The following is an 18,747-nucleotide window of genomic DNA, read 5'->3' as shown; positions in this document are numbered from 1 at the left end:
CTTCCTCTAGACTTAAGAGAAGGCATTACCCGTTACTTCTCGCTTATAGATAACACGCGCCTCAGAACTTGACTTTGCACTTTGAGAATGACATCGGCCAAGCAACAACACACGAGAACGCCTTAAGATAATGTGAGTATTCATTCGTTTTAGCTATGGTATGGAGGTAAGAAAGTTACGGTCAAAGCTAATATACGTTAGTATTATGGCTTCACCAGTTACAAGTCTGTAAAGATTTGGAATGTTAAATGTATTGTTAACATTCAAAGTGCTGTGCTATATGAAAAGTATTTTAGCGATGCTGTTAATTCTTGTGTTTTTATTTTTTAATTCCATTTAGTCGTTTTTTAGCAATCTCATAAATAAAAAAACTGATATTGTTATGACTTACTGATTGTTATATAAATGCAATTTTCAGTAACTATGGTTACCGATGTGATAAACCAGAAAACCGCATTTAGTCATAGCATTCTTGCATGAGTGGTGACGTCATTAATTCGTAACAATTGAATTTAGAGCTACTTTGGGGCATGGATTATATAGATGATTTATTTCAAATTTTAGTATCCCAAATGCCAATTCTTAATATTTTCTTTAAGAAATTTTTTAATTATTATCTTAATAGACATTGTCAAGTTTATTATGTCGTATTATTCCCAGCCTTTATACTTATCGAAGTTTCCTCATTTTTCAGCGTACGTGAGATAAATATTTTAACATCGGTCTGACTTTAATTTTATTTTCTAACCTATAGTACGAATAATAGGATTAATTTCCAAATATCAAATTGTCACCATCCATCTTCCATAACTTCAGAAAAGATAAGAAAATGCCGATAAAAATAGATCACATATATTTTATTAATGTATCTGGAAATTGTCAAAGTACAACTTCGAGCACTAAAAACGAATTCTTGGGTTATTTCTCTAACAAAAGACGGTAATATAAAGCGAAAAAAAAGAAATAGATGGGTCACTAGAAACATATCATAAATCTCATTACATTATCACATAACAAGGTAGAAGAACTTATTCGCCTTCAAGACATGTACACTTATTTCTTATCAGTTTGGAAAATTGCCAGTCTCAAAAAAAAAAAAAAAAAAAAAAAATACCCGTTCTGATTTCATCTTAACACTGGCTGAACGAAATTGGTCTGTTTCGTTTTCGCCATTCTGAACTAAAGGTACGCAGTTTATCAGATTTTTTAATTGCCTGCAATGTCTCACAACAAATGTGAAAATGTCTGCGAGCAGTGATAATTACCAGTTTTGTTTTCATCTTTATTTTTTTTTTCTGCTTGCCTTAATCACCTTTTGGTGTGATACTTCCTACAGATAGCTTTAGCGATAAAGGTGCACTTCATTAGAGTCCTGCATGAAACAGATTGGTATGCTGAACGCATACAACGCCATACTTAGATGCTAACAATGAGATTTGCTGGGTTTTCGCGTGATCATGTCTCGTGCTGTTTCATGGTGAAATGTACATGATAGTACGTGGAGCTTACAGAGAATGTCGCTAATGCTTTTTAAATGTTTCACTTGCTCTTTTATTCATAATGCGACCTTCAAAGAGCTAATAGACAGAAGATACGAGACGTGGTCATTAATCAAATTTTTCATTCCATGCAAAGATCTGTCGAGAAGAATTTTTTGTTCTACTTTTAACTCTTTTCTACATATCAATGTGATATCACCACCTTATCGAATTGTTCTTTATTCAACTTTGCAAGTGTTATAAAATTTTTTACTTGTTTTTGCTTAATCTCAGTTTTGTGCAGAATCTTTTGACGTATGAATAATTTTATTCTGCACTTGTTCTTTTCTTTAGTTTAAGCAAATTTCACCGTAACTTTTAATCTGTCATCTTGGTAGCTTTATTGTGATTCTATTTATACATTTCTTGTGTTTTTATTATTATTATTATTATTATTATTATTATTATTATTATTATTATTATTATTATTATTATTATTATTATTATTAGGTGGTGTTATGAACACTATTTTCTTTAATGAATGTATAGCAGAAATGAAAGAAATATAGAAAAAAATTAACTACAAGGTATATATAATAGAAAGATGAATAGGAAGAACAATGGAAACTGATAATTGATAAAATAGAGCGAAAGAAAGAGGATAAAATCAAGCGATATAGAAAAGTATAAAGATATAAAATAGATAAACTGAAAATCATGAAAGCGAGATTTTTTTCTTTTGTTATAAGAGAGAGAGAGAGAGAGAGAGAGAGAGAATGTACAAAAAATAGGAACAAATACTAAATGAATAAAGAGGGCTAAAATGAAAAGAGAGAAAGAAATATAAAATTAAAAAAAAAAATGAAATATGGACAGAAATAGAAAATAATGAAGGTAAATAGACCTAAGACCGGGATAAGAGGACAGGGAGAGACCCAAACAAATGACAGACAGGCACACTCTAAATGAAACCTGACGTCTTGTGTGACAGCTGTAATCCCTAAGGTTCTCTGTGTAAGCAATCCTGTTTTGATACGCAATTCGGCATCCTTGTGTGTGTGTGTGTGTGTGTGTGTGGCGGGCAAATTCATGAGCGATTTCACAGCGGGAAGCATCTGTGGGTGTTTTCCCTATTGAAACGAAGAGTTGAAATACAGTCATTGAGGGAGATCAGGTAAGAACACGTGCTGAGAATACTGCAATTTAAGATTGCTTAAAAAGGAAATATATTACGATAAGAAGGCAAGAAATCATTAAATGTAACTAAGTATTATTTTCAGAGTGAGTTTTCCTTTGACATAACTTCCTGTAAAATATGCGCATACGTAAATGAATTGCTGCTTATACTTTAAATAATATTTTAGCGTTAAATTCTTTTACAATCAGTAAAATGTTTCGTATTTTTACATTTTCAGGTGATGTTCTTGAACTTCATAAATGAACTTCGGCGAGGCTACGTGCGAGCACCGTTTTATTAGCCATAAACTTTTTCTCCCTTGTACAGTGGTTCCATTTGTGCTACTTGTGCGCCCTCTAACAGAGTTCAATAATCGTTGTAGATGTTCATTTCTGTTTTTATTTTAAAAAAATTGTTAAAATAACGAATAATTTTCATTTATTCTACTGCAAATGAAAATTTTGTGCTATTTGCAATTTTTGTCAATTTCTAGTGAGTTCATTGTTGAAGTGCTTGAATCTCCAAGTAAGCGCATGACACATTGTTGGTCTGGCTGAATGAACAGAAAAAAAAAAAAAAAAAAAAAAAAGCACGCGCGCGCTGTTAGCAAATGAACTATAAAACAGCAGAGAGCTGAAGGTGCACAACAATGTAACCGATAGCTTGAAGCCAAATTTCGCCTACCATTTTTATCATACAAAAGAAATAATTTTCTAACATGAAACTGAAACCGGAAGTTGGAGATGTTTTATTTTTAAAACATTCCTTCACTGTTAGGAGCACCACCGCCGGCTCCGAGATTGAGAATGGAATGGACTCGCCTGCTGTCGAGAGTATGGCTGAAACAGACGTGCTCTGCGCGCAGAGATATAGCGACTGTGGCTTGAAATCGATCAGTAGCGGCAGTACAGCGCCGGATCTCCAGCTGTCAACTTGGCATGTAAACCAGTCCGGAAATGTCGACTTAGTTTTGCCTCAAGATCTTACTAGTTTACGTTGTAGTGATGTTCCCAGTCAGACAAAGGATCACAAACCCCAAGCACATGTGCAGTGTCATCAGACGGAGAGCGCTATCGAAGCCGGAGTGCTGTGTGTGTCATCCAAGACGTCAGACCTCCCATTAGGCTTAACACCTTTCAATGTCTCCACTACCGATGGTCCTACATGCAGAGAAAGGAATACGTTATGCTGTGCCGACGCGAAATCCGGAGTGCCTACGACCCCTTCGACATTCAGGGAACTTGACTGCAGTGTAAGGGATGGGACTGTGACCAATGGCAGCGATTTGGACATCACCTCCCCCACCCAGGCTGCTATCAATGGAGCCTCGCATCCCTCTCACACCGACCACACTGATTCGTCTGATAGAAAGTTCCATACGGAGGAACTTCCGGATATATGCCCCAGGCAACTGGCCACCCCTTCTGTGAAGGATCACGCCGACAAGCAGACGATGGATATTGCAGGGTGTCCGACGATCATCGTTACCGAAGATGGCGGGACACCTGTAGATGAGGAAATCCCTCCACCTTCCATGTACGCCATGCCCGCCGTCAGGGAACTAAAATCGGTGCTGAAGAAGGGCAGACGATCGGAGAAGAAGTGCAGGGTCACATTCGACGAAGCGGTGACCCTTTATTCGGACGAACTGCCGGACGTGCAGGTATTGGCGCTAAGGACGGCGGATCTTAACTATGCAGATGTGTTTTACATGTTCGAACCGCCTCCGGAATATCAGGATTTGATTCCGTTCGAACCCCCTGCGGAATACAGAGACCCTGACGATGGCAGAGGACAGTCTTCCGAGTCAGCAGTGACCCCGACAGAAGTAACGTCTGAAGTGGCGAACAAAGTGGAAACACACAACCACAACAGCAACAGCGAATCGCATCCTCCCCTTCCTTGCCGTGAGCGAGCCGTAGAATTGGGAGTTGGCATCGGAGAGGCTGAGAAAAGCGGTGGCGAAGTCGACGAACTGATTTCACGGCCTGCAGATGGCATTGACAGTCGCTGCTCCGTTACCGTGGCAACCATGGTCACCGCCCAAGAGAGCGAAGAAGCGGCGAAGAAAAACGAAACGGAAACAGGCAAGAATTTCGTAGACAGTCCACAAGACCGAGATGAAGACCGAAGATTCGAGAAGGTCGAACAAGAGTGTGGCGAAGAAGACGAAGAACTCGACAGCTTGTTTCACACCCTTGGCGAAGAGTTGGCGGGCGAAGGGAAAAATGGCCGCTACGACGACGACTTCTTCCGTAAACTATTGCAGCTTTTGTCATCCTTGGAGGGAGATGGTCCTTTTCAGCTTGAGCACGATGACCTCTTCACCTCCACGGACTTCTGTGTGGACAGCAACGACGAGCAGAGCGATTCCCAACAGAAGGACAACGATCACCTTTCTGTCAAATGGACTCATGAAGGAGATAGCGATTGCAGCGCCTCGTCTCAAGACACTGTCGTACTAAAGGAGAGTGATGTCAGTGATCGTACGGACACTGATGTTGCCGAAAATGAACCAAAAGAGTGCACTGATTCGGTCGAAAAGCCAAAGGATGTTCGCATTCTACTGTTGCCAAGTCCAGACAAACCTGTTTCTGGAGACGAATTGAAAAGACACAGTTCGGAAGAAAAAGACGGTTCGTCAACGCCCACGAACAGCCCTCAAGAGCTTCCCCCTCGTCCTTACGTTTCTCTAAGAAAACAAAATTCCGGGGATTCGACCACAGCCAACGATGGCGTGCAGGAAAACGACGATTCCACTTCTTCCGATTCTCGTAGCGGCGAAGTGGAGGAAGAATGTCGACAAGACGACGTCGGCTATGACGAAGAAGACGCTGAGGATTACGAGGACGAAAGTCTCAAAGGAATCGCGCACAGCAATTCGAAGATCCGAAGAATCATCAAGAGGAATGCGCTTCAGTGCACTCTGCTGAGAGGAATCGAAGCTCGCAGACGACAGACAGGAAAATATCCTCGACCCAAGTCACCTTTACCATCACGTGACTCGTTGGTGGAGCAGCTGAGGTGGTTGACCACGGTGGACGAGAACGATACTGACCACGACACGGTGCGCGAGCAAACTCAAGTTCACTTGCCCCCACCGAATCTTCCCGACCAAACAAACGGAGTTCAGTTCTCGACCACATCATCTGAAGACGATTCCGTTCTGGTCCACCGTCCTTCACTGACGGTGCGCATGCACAATCCGTACGCTCCTCGACCGGTGATGCAACCTTACCAACAACAAATGATGGCTAATCCTGGTGTTTACATTCCGAACAGGACTAACCCCCGTATTCCCCAACCACCAGTGATTAGGCGATGGATTGCACCTGACCAAATACAACAACAGCAGCAGCAGCAGCAGCAACAACAACAACGAGTTGTTGCCAGGGTGACGGTTCCTAGAGACTTCCGGGACTGGAGAGTGATTCAAAAGGTAGTTGTAAATAGAGACGGCCTTCAACAACAAGTGATTCGAGGGGCCTTCAATTCTCAGTTCTCAACACCCGCACCTCCACCCCCCGGTGTTCCTGTTTGTAGTTCTGTTCCAGCTAATAACAGTCAACCGATTCCCGTTAGTTCGATGAATCGCGTGGATCCAAGGCACATGAATCCACGAGCAACGATTCGATTGCCAGGCCCTCCCCATGATGAACTGGAGCAGTTCGTCAAACAAGACATTGAACGAATCGAGAGGATAAAGAAACGCTACAGCATCGCCGAAGAAGAAGACGAAGATCCCACGTTCGGATTTGCCCAAAGACCAGCCGTGCGTGGAATCCGATCTCGATTCGGAACGACCACAGAAATGTTAAAGCATCTTCAAGATCCCGCATCAACCCCAGTGTCTTCCCCAGCACAGAAGGAAAACCTATATGCCACCCCAGGTCCTCCACCGCAACCCCTACGAAACACTCTCCCCAGAGCCATGGGTCGTTCTTCTATCTTACAGAACCAGTGGGTGAGGGGTGTCAATACCACTCCTATAATATACAGACCATCGTTTAATCCAATGGGCCAATCCCAGCAGCCTGCTTTTGAGATCCACCGAGCATCGGTGGCGGTTACGGACATTTCAAATATTTCAAAGCCAGTGGGTTGTCTCGACGGATACTACCCCATGGTGGACTCTCGATATTATTCGTTCGCCGAGAACAGACTGGGATCTCCAGGTAACCCTGATACTTGGCCAACAGGAAACCGAAGAGGATCGCTATTACAAATAGTGGCACAATCTAAAGGGCCAGTTCCTGTACCACCGCCATCTCGCATTCCTCCCATGCCCCATAATTCAATTCCTCCACCTCCAAACGTTCCTCTACCTGCACCTCCAGTCCTGTCTCATTCACCAGTTCCACCTGTTTCACATCCACCAGCCTCTTCCATGTCTTCTAATGCTATTTATTCGGTGGTAGTTAAAGACGAAAGGGGTGCTCCCGAAGGGGCTAGTTCTTCACCTAAAGTATCACTCGATTCTCTTTATCATGGTCCAGCACCGGAGTCAGAATCGACACCTAAAGATGGGGTTATCTATTATTCCTTAAACGTTTGAAACGTATCACTAAACATCCATTCTTCCGGTCAAGATGGAGGCAAACCAGATTTGCTTTGTTTCTGATGTTGATTTTTTTTTTGTAGTGGACAGTGCAATAGCAAATGTGCCATCTGTAATATATGTGATATAGACATCAAAAAACCTCTGTATGTGTATGTATGTATATGTCTGGTCGTATCTGTGTATATGTCCACTGGAGTACCACTCAATATTCGGGAAAAATTAAAAAAAAAAAACTGCTGGGATCTTCCCTACTATAACCCAGCAACTAATAAAAGTTAATTAAAAAAACTCACCACAATTGTACCGAGTGTATATTTGGTGCCTCAGGTTTAATTCGGTCAATCAATTATGTGTGGTTTGAACTCGAAAACTCTGTGGATGCACTTGATCAGGATTGCTTTTATACCACTGGTACGGAAACAAAACTATGGAAGTAAAATATTGCTGTAATACGGTAAGCCTCTCCCTCTTCTTTGTTACAATGTACATAGGATAAATTTGGATGTAAAAAACAGTCAACTAATGTAGTCAAGAGAATATTATTTTTCCTTATGAAGTACCAGTTTTTGTTATTGTTAAAAATGAGAATATTTGTATGTATTAGAAGCAGTGAAGAAAATATTAAAGTCTCTGCTTGGTAGAAACGTGGCCAGTTTTATTATTTGTTTACTGTTAGTTGCTATGGTGATATACTAAATGACGTTTTAACGCAGGTATATGTGACACGAGATCAAAGTTGGTCCTTTCTTTGTCAATACAGTTTTTATTTGTATTTTATTCATTTATTAGTAAGTGATCATTGCCTAATTTTTCAGGTTGACCTGCCTTTAAAATCAAGCTTCATCGTTTCTCCTTTTCCTGCTTGTTTTCAATAATTTTTTGCAGTAGTAGCAACGATCCCATAGGAAAATTTCAGGGTTTAGAGAAGGTTTTTATTGCCAATTCAAGCAATGAAAATTGGAAACTAGAACACAAAAGGAACAGGATAGGAATCCATAATGAGAGAAATTAAATAGAAAATTATGAACATTCATGATTGTGTCCAACAGTTACAAACTGTGTTGTAGAATTCAACTTATCGGCCCTGGAGACCAAGATAATATTGCCAGAATGAACAGAATACTAAAAAACACAAGCTAAACACAACATAGAAAATGTATCGTTTGCATATGTGTTTACTGATATTGTTGCATTTCTTAAATTCTCGATAAACAATAGGTTACTATTAGAAACACGAGTTCTGCTTAACCAACAAAGTGATCATTATTTCATTGTTTCATTGCAATTGTTAATTGTAATGTCTGTAAAATTATAGCCATTACAATAATAAAGGAACAGGAATTAGTATTTCATTGCCAATGATTTTTGTGGCTACTAGTGATATTACAGGAACAAAATCAGTTCAAAAGAATAACATGCACTCGAGTGAATAAATGTTTCTGTGGAATCCACTGCCTATGCACGCTTGCATTATGCAAATATTATAGTTTTCTGGCAACGAACAATACCATGAAAAGAAAGGTACATATAGCGATCATAATGATAATATTCTTTGTAAAAGTCAGGTTTTACTAAACAATCAGTTAGGATTTTATATTAGTAAACGATAATTATCGTGGACAAATTACTCCAATAATTAGTTAAACTGTTTGTTGTTCATCTTTTAGAAACATTATTATTATTATTATTACAGGTAATTCCATGGACTAAGACTTCTGGGAGACTCACACCCAACGCAATAATAACAAACAACAATATATTTTTGCACTTTCAAATATAATAATTTAGAAAAAGTAATAAATTACAACAAACAGACGTTTGGGCAAAAGAAGATTATTTCATTAGTTATTATATATATTTTATTACATTAGTTATTGGAAATGCACGAAAATTAAAATGCAAGAAATTTGTTTGTTTGGATTAACAGTTAGAATATCTACAGCAGATAAAATTCCTACCAATTCATGTGTAAATTAGAAAAACGAATGTAAATAATATACTTTGTTGACTGTCTTCATCTACTTTGTTGACTCTCTTCATCCAATATTATCATAACATCAATTATGAAATAAGTCATTTTACTCTTACTAATTTCCTAATAATTAGTAATATGAAAAAAAAAGCAGCTCTTTGATAAATTCATCTGATTAGAATATTTTAATGGTGTTCTTGAACAATGTCAAATATTATGGAAATTATTTAGAATTCTATCGAAAAAATCTTAAAAGAATTAATTTTATAATAAATATTTTAAAATAATTGGCTTAATCTTTCTGATTCTTTGGATTTTATTGCTTTTTCTTTAATAATTGTGTTATTCTAGTAATTATTCATTTTTCCTTGAGAGTGCGCTGTTGTGTTAATTCTAAGGTAAATATTGTCTTATTGATGTTACGTTGTTTTGGCATTGCATTCTATTTAATTATTAATCGGTTTTTTTGTTAACCCTATTCAGTTTGCTGAAACTGAGTCTAAAAGAAATATTTCTGATCACAAAGAGAATGATGTGGCTGCAGAGATCAACTTAGAGTCGGAAATCGGATTAAATGCACTTCTGGACATAAGGAGATAGTAAACAAGAAACTACTAGGTTAACACAGGAATGGTTATTTAGGAGATTGGAGGATGATTTAAGATGGGGTGGAGAAAAGCAGGCAGGTTAACAGCCCGTGAGGGTATTTGACTGATATTAATGGCCAGTAAACTGAAAAGCAGATAAGGGGAAAATGACGCGGATAAAGCTACATGTTTGGAGGTGAGATATCATCATCATATCTCTTTGCTGAAACCTGCAAAATGAATGTAATGAACAACTCGAATATAAATTTACACAGTTGGATAACGAAGTGGCTGCAACAACAGATACGAATGCTTTAAATTGCTGAGTTTACTATTTGGCTCTGGTTATTTTAAATGTGGAAATCGTTTAACTAACACACCTTCAATGGAAATGTAAATTTATAAAGATACTTTGTGCTTATTTGGAATTCGAACCTTCCTTTCTTTTTTCTAACTGTGAGACAAATGTCAAAGACATTACGAAGACGTTTTATGGAAGCATATGAATATGAAAACTAGTTGTCATGGAGCGTATAAAATGGAATGTATTTATTCAAAATGTATATTCCTTCCCTTCTCTTCCATTCTTTCTCTCACTCCTTTCTTAATATTTTAAATGTATATTCATATTCATAATTTATATTCTTCTCCTCTTTCATTCCCTCTCACTTTTTTAATGTTTTGAATTATTACTACTATTTATATTTTTCTCATACCTATTTATACACAGACACATAACAATACCAACATGATTAGCGGCACCAAATGAATTAGACACAATTTAATTAATGTATTCTCCAGTCATTATTCATCACTTCTATGACCTTGATGAAGGTCGTCACACATATTTTCTACTTTATTGGTAAACAATGAATGTATATTTGTTCTCTCTTCTTCATCATGTTTTCATCGTACTCTTTTAGTGGTTCCTTGTGCAGCCAAATATTTGACCGAAATAAACTCCTGCTATCATCTGTCATATGTCCTGAAGCAACTTATAAACATTAAAAACCTTAGCGAGTAAAGTTCAACGACATAATCCAATATTGGCCCGGTTAGTGACTTTTGTAACGGCATCATAACTTACTCATTCTTCGTCCCACACGAGCTTCTTTTTAGTTAATCCTATAATCTTCTGAGCTTTACTAGTTATCCTAGCAATACAATTCCTGAATTAAATTCTCCAACAATCAAAATATCTAAAATCCCTGTATTCATTAATTTTTTTGTTTTTAAAATCTTCTTAAATCTTATTTAAGTTAAGGGATATTACATCCCATATTGTTTCATAGCCGAATAAGAAACTCAAAGAGTTTTAAATTTCTCTCAAGAAACTCAAAGAGATATTCGGCAAACTCGAAGAGTTTGCCGAATATAGAAACTATATAAAGTTCAGCGAATTCCAAGTGTAAGCAAATACCTGGATAGTGCAACACCTGACCCATTTGGTAGTGCTACACTGAGGCAACTCATAGTAAGGGTGGAGCAAGCTCCGATCACTATTCTTGGTATTTACCCATAATGTGCAACCCAGCTCCTGGGAGCTGTATTACTATTCTACATTATGAGAGAAGGTCACTACCCAGACCGGTTTCATGTCTTATATCTGTCTAATACTATCTTGTTACAAAATCTCATTTGTTCATGTTAAATTTTAAACCACTTCTCTGTCCCTTTTCCAATCTTTTAGGATTACCCTAAGCTACTCTACCCATCCTTCTTCATAAGCAAAGCCAGTCTTAATTTTTTTAGTCTTAACCACCTTACCGCCGTTATGGATCAAATACGCATCCGCATACGCTTCGTATCCATCATACATTTCATTGTTATAACAATGGTATTACAATTTTAATAAGCACTTCGCATCCATGATAAAGTGAACGTCTGTAGACGTCTTGGCCGGTAGCGTGGTTAATATTTGAACCTAAATCATTATGAATATATCAAAGAGCAGTTGCCCTTCTTGGGTACTCCTCTTCTTCGTCTAACCATCAGACAATTTCCAACTCATCTCGCTTGGTGATTCAGTACCTGTTTGGCACATTTCAATCATTAAGTTTTTATTAGGAACACTATCAACAGCTTTATCCAAATCCTCAACGAACCCATGCTATTTCGTTAAATATTTAGTATATGATGATACAACGGCCGTGAGGTCCCTTACGAGAATGTTACGAGAATGTAAGTTTCATGAGATGGTGTACAACACCATCTCATGAAACCAGTATTAAGCTATTGGCCGTGATGTATTTTTGTCTGTAATATGCGTGCGTTCATGTGTTTCGTTCCGTACTCCATCTGAGACCGTAAACTCACCATTTGATTGAAAACACTTCATAAAAAGTTACTCACGTCACAGATGAGGTTCGAACCTGGACCTTTCCAAACGAGCTATGGAAGCTCCATTAACAAGTGATCCCCCCCTATCAAGAATGTCTTGGATACAATTCTTAACTAATTTTTCAATTTCTTTGTCTATAACGTTTAAGAAGACTCACACCCTTTGTTGGCTGAGATGAATTACTCATAAATTTGAATACGTTTCGTTATTTTAAGATGTTTTATTATTCCATCAAATATTCTACTCAGTCTTTTCTGTTGTTTTTATAAGTGCTTTTTTTTTTAAACTGAAAGTGTTTATTTTCATCGCAAAATAGACGGATTAATCAAAGATTACCTATTATTTATAGACAGCAAATTATGGGAATAGCTAGCTATCTTCTTCCGTTGAATTTGACTTTGAAATCTCACGTGATATGTTGGGTCTTCGCGTATATCAGCAGATAACATAATCAACTGAACATCTCTTCTATTATTGTTTCAAATTAAAAATTTATCAGTATTGCAAAATAGTTTAAAATGCGTCGAAAGCTACTGAACTAAAGGGAAATAGATATGGAATTTATTTTGTTTAAATACATTCTTGTCTTAGTAAGTAGTTAAATACCTATGGAACTCTTATATCATTAGCCATTCTTTTAAGATTTCTGTTGGAATTATGAAGCCCATTTTCGTTCTTTTTTTCCACACCGGTTCAAAAGTACATTTTTAAATTAAATTTGATTGACTAAATTTTAATTAAAAAAAGTTGACTGATGTTTAGAGGTAAAAAAACATTTTTAAATTATAGCATTAAAAAATATTTTTTTTTGACCTCTGGAGCATTTTTTAAATAGCGCCAAAGCAAATCGTAGGTAATTATTCACACACTCTCTCTCTCTCTCTCTCTCTCTCTCTCTCTCTCTCTCTCTCTCACACTGATGTGTACTTTTTCTTCATTCATTCCCCCCCCCCCCCAGTCAGTAACAGCGTAGCTTACATCATATTGTGGTACATTATTTTTTACATTTTAAATTTTATTATCTACTTTAAAAATTCTATCCTTTTTTGACACTAGAGGGCGATGTAGGTAACTTGCAATAGACATTTAGCAAAATTGCATTTTTTTTTTACGTCAATATGTATTCTCATCCGTACTCTAACAGAAGACGTATCGGAGCAATTAACACCATTAGTAAAGAAATAAACTTAAAGAGTAGTACTTAACCCATGGTTTGCTTTTACGACATCTTTATGCAGCAGTGATGGAGTTTCCATTAGTATTTTCAATGTTTTAAATTACAGATTACAAGAGAGGAGAGAAAAAAAAAAAGAATTATTCAGAATGTGTCGAAAGAAAAAAAAAAACTCATTGTAGAATCTCTTGTATTGGTGCGCGCGCTAAACAATGATGAGTAACATCCTAATGACTGGATGCCTACATTGTTAGGTAATGCGAAGAATATATTTAATCAGAGGAAATGCAGCGAGTTTACTAGGCAGGTTCCAAATACCAATTTTTAGAACGTTTTTGCATTCATTTTTTTTGAAAGACCTTTCATAACACACACATCTCGACTTCATTTACTTTTCTAATTTCAGCTTGCACGCAACAATGAAGGATAAGAACCAGGATGAATTTTACATTTTCGTTCCGTTTTTATGAAGTATAATAATTTTAAGTCTTTTTTTTTCCCTTTCTCATTTTCGAGTCGCGTGATTTTGCTATACTGAAGATAACTTGAACGTTTTTATTTCTTACAAGATACGAAAAAAATTATTCAAAGATTGCTCATTTAAAAATGTAGCAAAACAAATTCTTAATTTTTCCAGATACTAATAGTATCAAAATACTGTAAATGATACTTTGTAGAAATAATTAAAATTTATTTTCTTGATAATTCAATAAGAAACCAATGTGAAAAAAAATAGTGTTTTGTATGCTATTTGGCATAAACAAGATATTAAAATATGACTCCATCTATATTTTGTAGCCAAATATTAAAACAAACGTAAAAGTATCAAAATTTATCAGAAAGCTTTACGAGAATATTAAGCATCGGAATTGCCTTGGTATGGACTACTTAAAAGACTCGAGCTCCGCCAATGTCCCTATATGTTCGCCTTTTATGAGCATTTAAATTCGGTTTGACTGGCCTGAGAGCTGTTGTGAAACGATGGTTCTCACTAGAGACCAAACAAAGACTTAAAGAGAGCAAAAACACTTTACTTAAGTATTTTCATATTTTATTATAAAATATAGTTTGATCAATAATAATCTTTGTCATAAATGATTAGTTTAGGAAGATTTTTAGATCGCTCTATAATTAATTAATTCTTCAGGCACCTATTAATAGTTTACTTATGATAAATATAACTTTTAGACATAGGGGATCATGCAGGGGAGAATGAATATTCGGTAACGGAGGAAAGTCCTTTTCAGGACTTCCAGGGTAACAGATGGCAATGCTGAACCAAGGAAGTTAACTGAGGTTCGACTGTTGCGGTTATCCTGGGTGATGAGATTTTGAGTTTGCTCCCTTAGGGTTTTTGCCTTAAGGGAGCACTTTGAGTCTCCGGGTAAGGTGTTCTCCGGTACGGCCCGCTGAGGGGTTCTTGCCGATGAATTATTTTCCTCGGAATTTGAGCGGTTCTGCTCAGTGGTCGGGGAGCCCGTCACTGAGTGGAACCAACGCTGAGATATGGACGGTCTTTCGCCCACTATGGAGTGGCCTAGAGATCGTCCGATTTTTTGAGATTTTACCCTTTACTTACTAATCAGGGTAACAGATGGCAATGCTGAACCAAGGAAGTTAACTGAGGTTCGACTGTTGCGGTTATCCTGGGTGATGAGTTTTTGAGTTCGCTCTCTTAAGGTTTTTGCCTTAAGGGAGCACTTTGAGTCTCCGGGGAAAGTGTTCTTGCCGGTGAATTATTTTCCTCGGAATTTGAGCCGTTCTGCTCAGTGGTCGGGGAGCCCGTCACTGAGTGGAACCAACGCTGAGATATGGATGGTCTTTCGCCCACTAAGAAGTGGCCTAGAGATCGTCCGATTTTTTGAGATTTTACCCTTTACTTACTAACCAGGGTAACAGATGGCAATGCTGTAGCCAATGAAGTTTTAACTGAGACTCGGCTATTGCCGTTACCCAGCCATGACTAGAGCTTTTTAGTTCAACAACATTTCCTCCACACAGATTTTCTTCATTCGGATGACGGGATAAAGAGTCAAGGACTCAGTCCATCGCCCAGTTCTTTTAAGAACTCATGGAGGGGGGAATGAAATACAATTGATCATGAGATGCGGTGATTAATACTCTTGGATGGCAATGCTGTAGCCAATGAAGTCATAACTGAGGCTCGGCTATTGCTGTAACCCTCCTGCCATGATCGGAGCTTTAATACCTCAATAACACCTCATTCCTATTCCTACATTCCTGTCCTGTACAGATAACGGGGAAGATGAAAAGCATTCTCGTTTCGCACCTTTAAGCCAGTCCTTATTAAGGACTATAAGGCAAAGATCGAAAGGTTCCTTGAGGTGAGATGTACTTGCGGAAGCTCTAAAGTTGCTGTGGGATATTGACGTTTTCCTCAATGCCTTGTTGGGTAGCATATAGATCCAGTGTGACTCCAAATTGACGTTTTCCTCAATGCCTTGTTGGGTAGCGTATAGATCCAGTGTGACTCCAAAAACTCGCAAGTTTTTGGAACTTGGGCAAGTTGATTTATTGCCTGGTCTTTGATGAGTACTACATTTCAAACCACTGTTTAGATCAGTGCAACCAATTTTAATTTAAGCACTTATAAACACGCCTTCTTAGTAGGGCTCCTGTATTTTAAGTAGCGCAAACCATGGCAACTCCGATACTGAAAGTTATATTCTCTCATAAGCTTTCTGGTAAAATTTCAAAACCTTGCTTAGTTTCTTTCTGTATTTAACTATAAAATATGGATGGTTCCAAAATATCATCCATTTAAAGAAATTTTTGTGTTTGGAAGTTTGCTTTCATTTTTTTTTATTTGTCAAGAACAATGAACATCTGAGTACAATAATGGATCCAGTGTTTAACTTGGTATTTGTCAATATTGTGAAAGAATGGCTGGCATCGTATCTTCTGTATTATCAGAGATATGTTTCTCATCCATCTTGTACTTATAGAAGAGTGGCGAGATGTTGGCAAGCGTCACAATCACTGACATCGATATTTTGAGACCCTCATAACCAAATACGATTGATCGACATTCTGGATAATATATTTCCAGAACTTAATTTAAAAGATATTCGATGCACAATGCACTTAAATATTTCAATTTAAAGATTATTTGAAATTTACGCACTAATTAAACGAAACCATTTTATGGTTAATTTCATACAAAGCCCGTATCATTTACCGGTACTGTATTACCGGTTTATTTTTTTCGGTTTTGGAAATTAATAAATTTATTTCTCTGTATTTTATATGCATAACAGTTGTTGTTTAACATGCAGATTACCTTGTATCATTCTGTTTTCTGTCAAAACTCAAAAAACTTAATAATATGAATGTTATTGGGTTCCGGATATATAAATCTTTCTTTCTTCCCAAGAGAGAGAGAGAGAGAGAGAGAGAGAGAGAGAGAGAGAGAGAGAGAGATACAAATTTTCAACCTGTCTTCATAATCAGTATTCCACAAACCTGATATAATTTTTAACACTCTCCTTTGTATTCTCTCCAATTTATCAGAATCACAACGGAAACCAGGAGATCAGACCTGCGCACAATAGTCCAAGTGAGGACTTATCAAGGCCTTGTAAAGAGGCAAAATAACATCCTTATCTTTATGTGAACGTTCGTTTCAGCATTGCAATTATCTTTTGAGTAGTATTTGTAATCTTTTCCACATAGCCCCTAAACTTCAACTTCCTATCTGTTAACAAGGTCCGAACTTCAACTTCCTATCTATTAACACCCCAAAAACCCTAGTCTCATCAGTTTCTTCTAGCCTAATCCCACCAGTATATTACGACATTGGATAGGCAATCATGCCACAGTGAATGACTTTAAATTTACTGACATTGAACTGACACTCATTTTCTTATGCCCACAATTCCAGCTTATTCAAATCATTTTGTAAGGACTGCATATCAGCAGCATTCATGATTACCCTGCCTATCTTTGCATCATCAGAAAATAACTGTATGTCGCTTGTCAAATCCTTCCCAATATAATTAATGTGCAGATTGAATAACAGTGGACCAAGCACTTATCCTTGTGGTACACCACTTGATACCTTAAACCTTGCAGACTCAGATCCCCCGTATACCACTTTTTGATATCTCTCAGTCAGCCATCCTCTTATCCATGCTAATGTTGTATAACCCAAACCCATTTTTTCCAATTTATGCAGCAGTCTGTCATGTTGTATTCTGTCAAAAGCCTTAGCCAAATCCAAAAGAATCATTGTGCATCCATTCCCTTTGTTTAGTTCAATGGTATCATTGTCATAGAATGTGAGCAAGTTGCTAAAACATGACCTTCCCTTAGTAAACCGATGTTATTCATTGCAAAGTAGAGATTCACTGTCAACCCATTTCTGAATTTGGGCTCTAACTAATTTTTCCAAAATCTTCACCACCATTCCTGAGATATTAATTGGTCGATAATTTGATACATCGGTCTTTACACCATCTTTGTGCAATAGAATTACCATACATTCCTTCCCTGTTCTGAGACTCATATTAAGCATCCTGGTCAAAGGAATGATCAGTTCAGCTGAACACTCTTTTAGCACACATGCTGATATTCCATCAGTCCCTAATGCTGCATTCTTATTCAATTTGTGCAACAGCTCTAATACCTCAGCCTCACACACCTGCGTTTCTTCATCTAGTGAAGAGATAACAGTGAGCTCAATGTTGCGTTCACCAGGTTGATAGCTTTTAACGAAACGAGCACTCATTAACTGAACAACCTCTTCTGCATCAGTACCCCTCACTCCATCTAGATTTAGAAGAGTTTTTCTTTCATATTCATTCTTTCTTTTACTTGCAGCATATCGATAGAATTCTTGTGGGTTGTCTTTTGCACGCAGAGCCAGCTTCTTTTCATAATCAGACTTTGCTTTCCGTACAACAGTTGTGACTATTCTAGTCTGCTGCTTATAACGTTCATAACGGATGTCATCCTTATGCAAACGATATTCCTTCCACATCGTCCTTTTCTTACGAATCTCTTGCTTAATAAGATTACACATCCATTTGACTCCTACTCTATTTATTCTTCGAACTCTCGGGGCACATTCTGATATCGCATCATTAAATTATTGTTTAAATGCTTCCCATACACTGTCGATATCCTTTCCATCCAGAAACCGATCCCATTCCACTGAACTCAGTATACTCCTCAGGTGGTCATAATTTCCTGATTTGAAGTTCAGCATGTAACCTTTTCTGAATGGAACATGCATAAGCATAGTCACTTCCCAAGTGAGTACCGCATGATCACTGATACCAACTGGAAGCAGAATAGTTACGTCTTTAGCTGAAACACCCTCTGATGCTATAATCAAATCTAACACTCTTTGACCTCGAGTTCCTTCTGTCACATGCTGCGTGAGGAAGTTGTCCCGCAACAGCTCAATAAATGAATTTTCATTTTCTCATGAGATTC

At 37.5% G+C, this 18,747-nt stretch overlaps 1 protein-coding gene across 4 annotated transcripts in view; it reads left to right on the top strand.

Moving 5' to 3' along the window:
• Positions 1-7,860, top strand: part of LOC150107657 (uncharacterized) — a 62,956-nt gene extending 55,096 nt beyond the window's left edge. For 3 of the 4 annotated variants that reach the window (XM_090391991.1, XM_090391989.1, XM_090391990.1), the window contains one exon: positions 2,894-7,860. In XM_090391991.1, the coding sequence (XP_090248117.1) occupies positions 3,374-7,210 (3,837 nt within the window). In that variant the 5' untranslated portion in view covers positions 2,894-3,373 and the 3' untranslated portion in view covers positions 7,211-7,860. Of the gene's footprint in view, positions 1-87; positions 133-2,893 lie in introns of those variants that run through there. The other variant, XM_090391988.1, reaches the window with a different exon arrangement.
• Positions 7,861-18,747: the final 10,887 nt, after the last annotated feature.

Source organism: Typopeltis vanoorti, chromosome 4, assembly GCF_054136105.1.
Source record: "Typopeltis vanoorti isolate ZY-2024b chromosome 4, IOZ_Tvanoo_1.0, whole genome shotgun sequence".
NCBI classification, from domain to species: domain Eukaryota; kingdom Metazoa; phylum Arthropoda; class Arachnida; order Uropygi; family Thelyphonidae; genus Typopeltis; species Typopeltis vanoorti.
The sequence above is the reverse complement of the archived record's forward strand: the minus strand, read 5'-3'. Positions and strand labels throughout refer to the sequence as shown.